Below are 8,877 nucleotides of genomic sequence, written 5' to 3'. Positions count from 1 at the left end.
CTTTTCCTCTCTCTCTGTCTCTTATCCGATGTCTTCTTTTCAATAACGATATGCAAATTAATGCTGGGAAATCCGAGATCCTTTCCGTACCCACTGAAATAAAATTAATTATAATCTCCTCCAAAACATTCTAGGATTCTATTTTTTCTGCTTTCATCTTACATATTTCATAATTTAAGATTAAGAAAACTGCAAGATTTCGAAACCGAATAAAAATTTTTTCAATTTTTTCAGAAACTTTTATGAACCTCTGAATTTCGTACGAAATTTTCATGCGGGTAATGATGATTACCACGAGAATAAATCGATAAGATAAAAAAAATCATGTACATAAAATACGACAAATTTATTTATTTATAATTATTTTCGAATTATTACGAATCTTATTTGTTGTGATGATAAAACTAATAATTCAATAATATATTAATCTCGCTAGAGATGAGTTGAATTGCCTAATTTGCATATCTCTGATAAGAACAAATCCTCTCACGCGTATGAAGAAAGAATAAATCGAATAAAAGAGAAAGGAAATGAGTGTGCATATGTAAATTGAGTAAAAATAAGCTAATTTACATATGTACATACATTCCTTTCTCTCGATTTATTTCTTCTCGCACGCATGAAGGTATCTTCTTATCATGATATGCAAATTAGGCAATTTCACTCATCTCTAGTGAGATCAATATGATATTGAATTAAAGTTTTATTATCACAATAAAAAAAACATTTCTTAATAATTCATCCCCTATATAAATTAATCTTTCGCATTTTATTTACAAGATTTCCACCTTATCGATTTATTCTTATCGGAATATCATTTCAACGGAGAAGATCTCAAATTCCGAGCTATAATTTGCATATTATTATTATTGATAAGCAGAAATCAGATAAGAGAGAGAGAGAGAGACGATTTTGGAAAGGTTTATTGTTACTGGCACCATTTCATTTTACCTTCGTTTTTACAATTAACAAATTTGACATAATTAAATAATTTTTTATTTTAATATTAAAAAATTTGACAGAATTTTTATTCGGTCTCGAAATCTCAGTTTTTTTCAATTATAAAAGATGAAAACAAAAATAAAATCCTTAAATTTTTTGGAGGAGAGTATAATTTCATTTTATTCATTTCGTAATTCCGAGCATTAATTTGCATATTATTATAATTGATAAGAAGAAATCAGATAAGAGAGAGAGAGAGAGAGGAAAGTAAGCAATGTGCGCCCGGGCGCACGCCATGTATCGAAGACTGGAAATAAACATGTAAATTTTATACCGATAAGAAAATCCGTCTCATTATATTCAACTTATTCTTCATCGATAAGCTGTTCTCAAACTTTTTCACTTCAAGGGTACGGAAAGGATCTCGAATTCCGAGCTCTAATTTGCATATCATTATTTATAAGAGAATAAAGAGAGAGGAAAGCAAGAGAGTGCGTACCACTGCACGCCCACGCTACAAATGTATCGAAGAATGGAAATATGTAAATTTAATACTGATAAGAAAATATCGTATAAATAACACGCGTTTCTTCTTGAGCTTATCCTGAATCGAAGTTATCATTTCAGTTCAACGTTGTCCTCCGTAGCGAAAGGACCTCGAATTCTGAACAATTTCTACAAATTTATTCCCCCCTCTCTTTCCGCTATGTCTGGAGCACACCGTCGCCCAAATGTGGGCTATTCCACCCCCTCACCCCCTTTAAACCCCGTCCGAGTGGGGCTTTACCCGACCCGTCTCCACCACTTCGGGGGGGTCGGATAAGTCGGAGAATACCCGGACATCGCAAGCCCCGTCATCAATTTATGGGCGAAATCAAAACTACTTTGTTCCTACTTCGGGGTCGTCGACACAGTACCGTCGCGACCCATTCTCTGCGAGAGTTCCGACCCCTTCGTCGTCATATTCAAGCCGGTACGTGACCGCCCCCGCGCCCTCGTCGTCATCATTTTCGTCTTCCAGCCATCACCACGTGACCACCACGTGTGAGTCCGTCGGGGGAAAAGGTGGGTTCAAGAATGTGGAGATGCGCAGGAGGAGAGGAAATCATCCCCGTGGAGAACCGGCCCCCGTGGAGAATCTCTTCGACAAGTATGACAACGACCCATCCTTCACGGGAGGGGTTATCAAATGCCACGAGTTCGTCCAAACCCACTTTGGAAAAAAGTATCCCAGGTGAGAAACTAAGCATTTTTTTTTAGATATTATGAAAAAATGTGGATTTTTGTGACCAATGCCAATTTTGCGAGACACGATCTCCAAATGGGCACGTTGGGCGCAGATATTTGCATCCAAAGAGGAGAAAAAGGTGTCTTTAAGCCGACTAATTTTAAACTTTCCAAATTAATTGACTTTTTCTCCTCTTTGGGTGCAAATTTCTACGCCAAACGTGTGCATTTTGACATCGTGTCATCTTTGAGACATGGTCAACAATCATGGCACACATTTAGCAATGGACATCTCTCCGATTTTGAGCAAATTAGTGTGAATCGATATAATTAGTATGAAATTTGCGAAATACACGATCTCCGAATGGGCACGTTTAGCCGAGATATTTGCATCCGAAGAGGAGAAAATGCGTCTTAAAATCGACAAATTTTAAACTTTCCTCATTTACTGGGCGTTATCTCCTCTTTGGGTGCAAATTTCTACGCCAAACGTGCCCATTGGGAGATCGTGTCTTTCGCAAATTTCATCCTAATTAAATCTGTGCTCGATTGAAACTAATTTCCTCAAAATCGGAGAGCATATTTACGCTGCGAGATCTTCATCGTGTAAAATTTTGGATGTTTTGCAACTTTTAAATACAATGCCCCATTTTCGTACATGACGCCGCCTCGGATTCGTCCCCATTCTCCGTGGGAGAGAAATCCTTTCGCGTTCTTGACACCGCCCGGACGTGGGAACGAGTCTTCTCCAGTGTCCACGATTGGACACCATTCTCCGGCGCCCAACAGTGGAAGGGGATGCTCATTTCTTTAATAAATAATTATGAGAGAATTATTGCTCCGTTATTTTCAGAAATATTCAATTTATTATGTACTAATTAAAACCACGATTTTTGAAAAATCTGCAGAACTAACTTTCAAAATAGATAATAGCTTTAAAAGAAGATATAATTTATCACAAAATGCTCATTTCTGTAATAAATAATTGTGAGAGAATTATTATTCAATTATTTTCAGAAATATTCAATTTACTACATACGTAATAATTAAAATCACAATTTTTCAAAAATCTGTATTACTTTAAAAATACATAATTTAATAAAATGTTCATAATTTTAAAAATAGATCATTTTCAAAATCTACATAACTTTAACAGGGGACACAATTTTTCAAAAATATGTACAACTTTAAGTTAATTTATCAAATATCTGTCCTTTAAAAATAGATGATTTAAAAAAATCTACATATGTAATTTTTTAAATAGACAATTTCCAAAAATACTGTATAATAACTTTAAAAATATATAGTTTTACAAAATCCGTCCAACTTCAAAAAGAAGGCATATTTTCTAAAAATTTTGTATAATTTTAAAAAAAGTATAATTTCTCGAAAATCTTTATCAACTGTAAATTTATCAAAAATCTGTACAATTTTTTTTAAAAGGTGGAATAAATAAAAATTAAGAAATGACACATTTTCCCGAATCCATCCACTGATTAGACTTTGTCAAATGTGCATCTATTCGGTCTCGAACACTACAAGATTTCCGAGCAGATAAGATTTTTGATCTGTGCTCATATGTACCTACGAATTTGCACCGTACTTGAATTATTGATTAATATAAATATTTGTGGAGTTGAATAACAGCAGTTTTTAAATACTTTGAATCAGCATTGTGCATGTTCATCGTAATTTTTAATGAATCTGTATTTTTAAAAATTCATGGTTTTGAAATATTTTGCATTATCACTTTTGCATTTTGCATGCTATTTTTTTATGAATTTAGAGCTAAAAAAATACATAGTTTTGAAATACTTAGAATTAGCATTTTACATTTTGCATGCAAATTTTTAACAAATTTTTACCCTACAAAATTCGGAGCCATCACGGATAACGCAAAAATGCTTAAAAATCTGCTTTTATCCAACCCCACACAAATATTTTGGCAAGGATGAATAATCAACTTTGATTACAACACAATGCACAATTCTTTAAATAAAAATTTTAATTATGTAAAAAATTAACCTCGACCCGAGAACAATGCATAATTTCGCCAATTCCACTCTCCTCTCAAAGTGAACAATTGCTTAAAATATTTGCATATTTATTGTTGACATTTTCTCGCTGCTTCGACGACCATGACGCCAATGGCACTTTCCTTTTTTGCATATTATCGAACGCATTTACATATTCGCATCACTCCATTTCGTTTCATTGAATTATTCCCTTCGCGTTTTACACACGTCGTCAGCCTTGTTATGTAAAATAGTTAAATAACAATTACTTAATTGCGCTTTGTTTGATCGTCGTCACCTCGTCACCAAAACGTTCGGAACGGTGGAGCAGAGTCACGTCAGCTTTCCTTCGAAGACTAATCCGTGGCGTTACTTAATCTCGATTTTTCACACGATGAAGGCCTCCCTCTTCGGCGTGTGTCTCATCATGACCTTCTTCCTCGTCGCCACGGTGAGTTACGTCATGTCGTCATACGTGACGATTTCGGGTCTAACTGTGACCCGATTCGGGGCCAAATATTTACGTAACGCTACGTCACGAATTACAGGATATTGAATTCGGGGGGACATTTTGATGAAAATTCGCAAGGGATATTTGCAAAGATGAATTAGCGTCAAAATGTCCCCCGATTCGTGGCTAATTTACATACGCCACGAATCAGAAGATATTTGCATGCATGAATAAATTTAGAGGAGAATTTGCACAAAAAATTGGCAAAATGACCATTTGTGATCACAATTTCTTTATCCTCACTGTTTTCTTTGTCCCCAATAGAAAGCTGACCCAGATCCAGACCCGGACCCACTTCCGGCCCCACTCCCACTCCCAGAACCCCTCCCCGAACCACTCCCACTCCCCCTCCCCCACCCAATTCCTGGCGACAAGAATCCCTACGCTGGTAAGGTGAGCCCTCAAACAACTTATTGCTCCTTCACGTACGGTTCGATGACTCTTCATCCCCAAAATCACCTCACATTTTCAATCGTTTCTCTCCTCTGGGGATTTATTTTAGAATTCTGAACCACAAATTTGTAGCTTAGGTCGTTCCCAATTTTAAAAAAATACATACTCCAAATTTTGGCACTTTTTAAAAGAGGAGATCTCAAGTTTAAGAATCCTTCAGAAAAATTGGGACTCGTCAAAATCTCCATTAATCTCCTCACTTACTACAAATCAGAATTTTAAAATAAGTTCCCGAACCAAAGAAATTTTTTAAAATGCTAATTTTTCGTGATGAGTCACCCAGTTCTACCTTAATGTCAAAATTTTCTAAACCTTTCCCCCCATTTTTTTAAGGTCACTCGGAAGCCCAAATCGATCAAGGGCAAGGGCGCCTCTCACCCTAAACCGAAAGGAAAAGGTGTCCAGAAACCCAAGGGGGGTAAATCTGTCCACAAACCCAAGGGGGGTAAAAGCGCGCATAAACCTAAAGGCGGGAAAAGTGTGCACAAACCGAAAGGGGGCAAAAGCGCGGGGAAAAAGCCAAAGCCTGGAGAAGGTCGCGGAATGGCGCGCCCAAAAGCGACGCGAAAACCGGGCGGTCGTTCCATGCCAAAAGCAAACAAAGCTAAAGGAAAAGCCTAATTTTATTAATATTTCATCAATAAATCAAAATAAAATTTAAATAAAATCAAAATTTGGTACAAAAAAATGGGGATCAAAATTTTATATTTATTCGAATCGAAAAAAATCAAAAAAAATGTCTTACATAATTTTTGAAATGTAAATAAATAAATGCTAAATTTGTAACAAAAAATCAATGTTGTATTCCATAATTGGATTATTATTCGACTCGAAAAAATCCATAATTTCCTAAAAATGTAAATAATTAATATATAAATATTTTATACTTTATTTCACTGAAAAAAAAACAACTTCACAATTTGTAACTTATGAAATGAATAAATATGAATAAATTCATAAATAATGGATTGATAGAAATGTGAAAAAATATGTAATTTTCAAAATTCAGAAACAGCACGCTAACTGATGTCCATGAATGCGGATTCGGTAGTGCCGTTTTTTATTGAGATTATTCACCTCGTGTAAAATTTTCACTTTAATGACGGGATATTGCGTCGTCGTGAAATTCTAAAATTAAATAAATCACACACATTTACATATTACTTAACAAAATTAAATGCATATTTGCATATGAAGGACGCCATAAATCGTCGTCAAAATCATTAAAAATCCCCACATTTTCAATCATTCCTCTCCTCTGGAAATTTATTTTAAAATTCTGAACCACAAATTTGTAGAGCAGATCGTCCCCAATTTTTAAAAAATGTACCCTCCAAATTTTTCTACTTTTTGAATGAGGAGATCTCAAGTTGAAGAAGCCTTCAGAAAAATTGGAACTCATCGAAACTGGGTTAAAAAAACTTATCCATTCCATTAATAATCAACTCTCTTCCTACAAATTCGTCGTTCAGAAATTTAAAATAAGTTCCCAGAGGCGATTAATGATTAAAAATGTGCTAATTTGAACAATTTTGGGGATAGGTCATCCAGTCCTACGTTAATAATTTACGAATTAAAATTACCATAACTTTGAAGTACTGCATATCCTCATCGACATCATCTTCATACTCGTACGTCCCATAATCATGGACGCCGTCCGCCGCGTCAGCCACGTTTTGTCCCTTAAAAAATGTTGCAATTATTAAATAATACTACAGGCAAATTTGCATATTTTTCTGCCCAGAACACACCTGTTCACTTTCATTCATGTGATTATGATAGTGAATGAAAATGAATTTCCTGCGATTTGAATGAAAATGATTGAAAGATTCCGTCATTTCGGATGAGTGACTGTGAATGAATGGATTTCTCACTCATTTCATTTTTCACCCTATGCTTCATACATGGGGCGAAGGAAGAAATGAAGCCGGTTGAAGTGAAATGAAATGAATTTGAAAGGGAATGACTAAACGTGAATGAAAATTTTCAGTCAGAAATCGGGATGGCTGACTTTTGAATGAAAACTGAATTTTTGAACAGGTATGGCCCAGAAAGCGTACAAAGTCTTGCACAAGTAATAAAATGTGCATGATTTTTTATAGAAAACGTGTCAGACAAAAATTTTTCTCCAAAGTTAGAAAATTTTATGGACACGTTTTCCAAAGAAAAATTCGTATAAATAAATGCGTACTAACCAAGACTTGAAATTTGAACGACGCCTCGTCACCCTGTTGACCCTGGTAGCTTAATCCCCCTCCAAAATCCGGTAAATTCACCACTTTTTTCCCTACTTGAACTGTGAATCCGGTCAGGATGAAGGGTGATAAGAGACTTATCGTGACCTCTCCGGCCACACTGAACCCTTCATACCCCCAGCACACCCCAGGAACAAGGGCAACCTGAAGAAATTAAGGCGTCACTCACTCACCAGACAGAATTAATTTAACATTTTTAGCCATTTCTCGCCTCTGGGAACTTATTTTAAAATTCTGGACGACAAATTTGAGTTGATTAATGGAATAGTGATGAGATTTTTAGGCCAGTTTCGATGAATGTTTTTGAAATATTCTTAAACTTGAGATCTCCTCTGTCAAAAAGTGGAAAAATTTGGAATGTATATTTCTAAAAAATGGGGAACTACCTCCTCCTTTACAAATTTGTCGTGCAAAATTTTAAATAAAATTCCCAGAGCGGAGAAATGATTAAAAAGTGTATTGATTTTAACTATTTTTAACATGAGTCGTCGAGTAGTACTTTAAATTTTCAGAATTTTAATAACTCACCTGAATCACATTAAAATTCCCATCGTACATTTTCACCTTCGTTAACCCACGCATGAAATCTTCTTCCCACTCCCGGTATGAAATTTCGTCCAGAACAGACTAAAATAAAATCACAAATTAAAAAAAATAATTTATATCAAAAAAAGCACACCCAACTTGCGCCATAGTTAAAATAAAGCCAATTTGCGCCCTAGTTAAAATAATACCCAATTTTCACCATAGTTAAAATAATACCCAATTTGCGCCCTAGTTAAAATACACCACAATTTGCGCCCTAGTTAAAATACACCACAATTTGCGCCCTAGTTAAAAAAACTACAATAAAAATATTCCCACAAGCCACAAATATTCATAACCAGCTCACCTTTCCTGTTTCATCCCGACTTCCATGATTTGTAACCCAAAGAAAAAACACCACAAAAATTCCGACCACCAACCAGGCTCCGAAAACGCCCAGGATTAATTTCATAATGGGTTTCATTTTTAAAAAAAAAAATGTAAACTTTTAAACCACTCCGTAAAATAATAATTTCTCTGCTGCTCAGCACTTTACTAAATTCGAGGAGGAATGAAAAATGAAACGACGGGGGAATTGTCATTATTTTCATGGAATTTAATACAAAATAGGACGCCAACCAGGTATTTCATACATCCCATTTTTCACCAGATAGCATTTATGTATTTCTTAATATGAAAACAAAGAATTTCATGCATTCATCCATTCCATGCCGTGATTTTCTATCTTATCAGCGTCACTCAATCACGAACGACCAAACCAAATCAATGTCACCAATTCAATCATGTCTAAATATTTGGTACGTAAATACATATGTATGCATATACATTGGCCGCGGAATGGTGCGGGTGGGATAATTTCCTCACGGTTATTCGATATCCGCATCATTTATATACCCGTCATTCCTACAATGTCAATGTCCCCAGATGT

The 8,877-nt window shown here is 35.3% G+C and overlaps 2 protein-coding genes across 2 annotated transcripts; one reads left to right on the top strand and one right to left on the bottom strand.

The window, feature by feature from the left end:
- Window positions 1-4,392: 4,392 nt before the first annotated feature.
- Window positions 4,393-5,780, top strand: LOC110859130 (translation initiation factor IF-2). Its single transcript, XM_022108003.2, has 3 exons — window positions 4,393-4,635; window positions 4,960-5,088; window positions 5,482-5,780. Exons 1-3 carry the CDS (start codon window positions 4,579-4,581, stop codon window positions 5,767-5,769), a joined length of 474 nt encoding a protein of 157 aa, XP_021963695.1. The 5' UTR covers window positions 4,393-4,578; the 3' UTR covers window positions 5,770-5,780.
- Window positions 5,781-5,831: 51 nt separating this feature from the next.
- On the bottom strand, window positions 5,832-8,512 carry LOC110859128. Its single transcript, XM_022108001.2, has 6 exons — window positions 8,296-8,512; window positions 7,932-8,030; window positions 7,344-7,547; window positions 6,732-6,830; window positions 6,226-6,276; window positions 5,832-5,997 (listed from the first exon to the last, which is right to left on the bottom strand). Exons 1-6 carry the CDS (start codon window positions 8,410-8,412, stop codon window positions 5,923-5,925), a joined length of 645 nt encoding a protein of 214 aa, XP_021963693.1. The 5' UTR covers window positions 8,413-8,512; the 3' UTR covers window positions 5,832-5,922.
- Window positions 8,513-8,877: the final 365 nt, after the last annotated feature.

The sequence above is a fragment of the Folsomia candida genome, unplaced genomic scaffold (genome assembly GCF_002217175.1).
Source record: "Folsomia candida strain VU population unplaced genomic scaffold, ASM221717v1 Fcan01_Sc024, whole genome shotgun sequence".
NCBI classification, from domain to species: domain Eukaryota; kingdom Metazoa; phylum Arthropoda; class Collembola; order Entomobryomorpha; family Isotomidae; genus Folsomia; species Folsomia candida.
The sequence above is the reverse complement of the archived record's forward strand: the minus strand, read 5'-3'. Positions and strand labels throughout refer to the sequence as shown.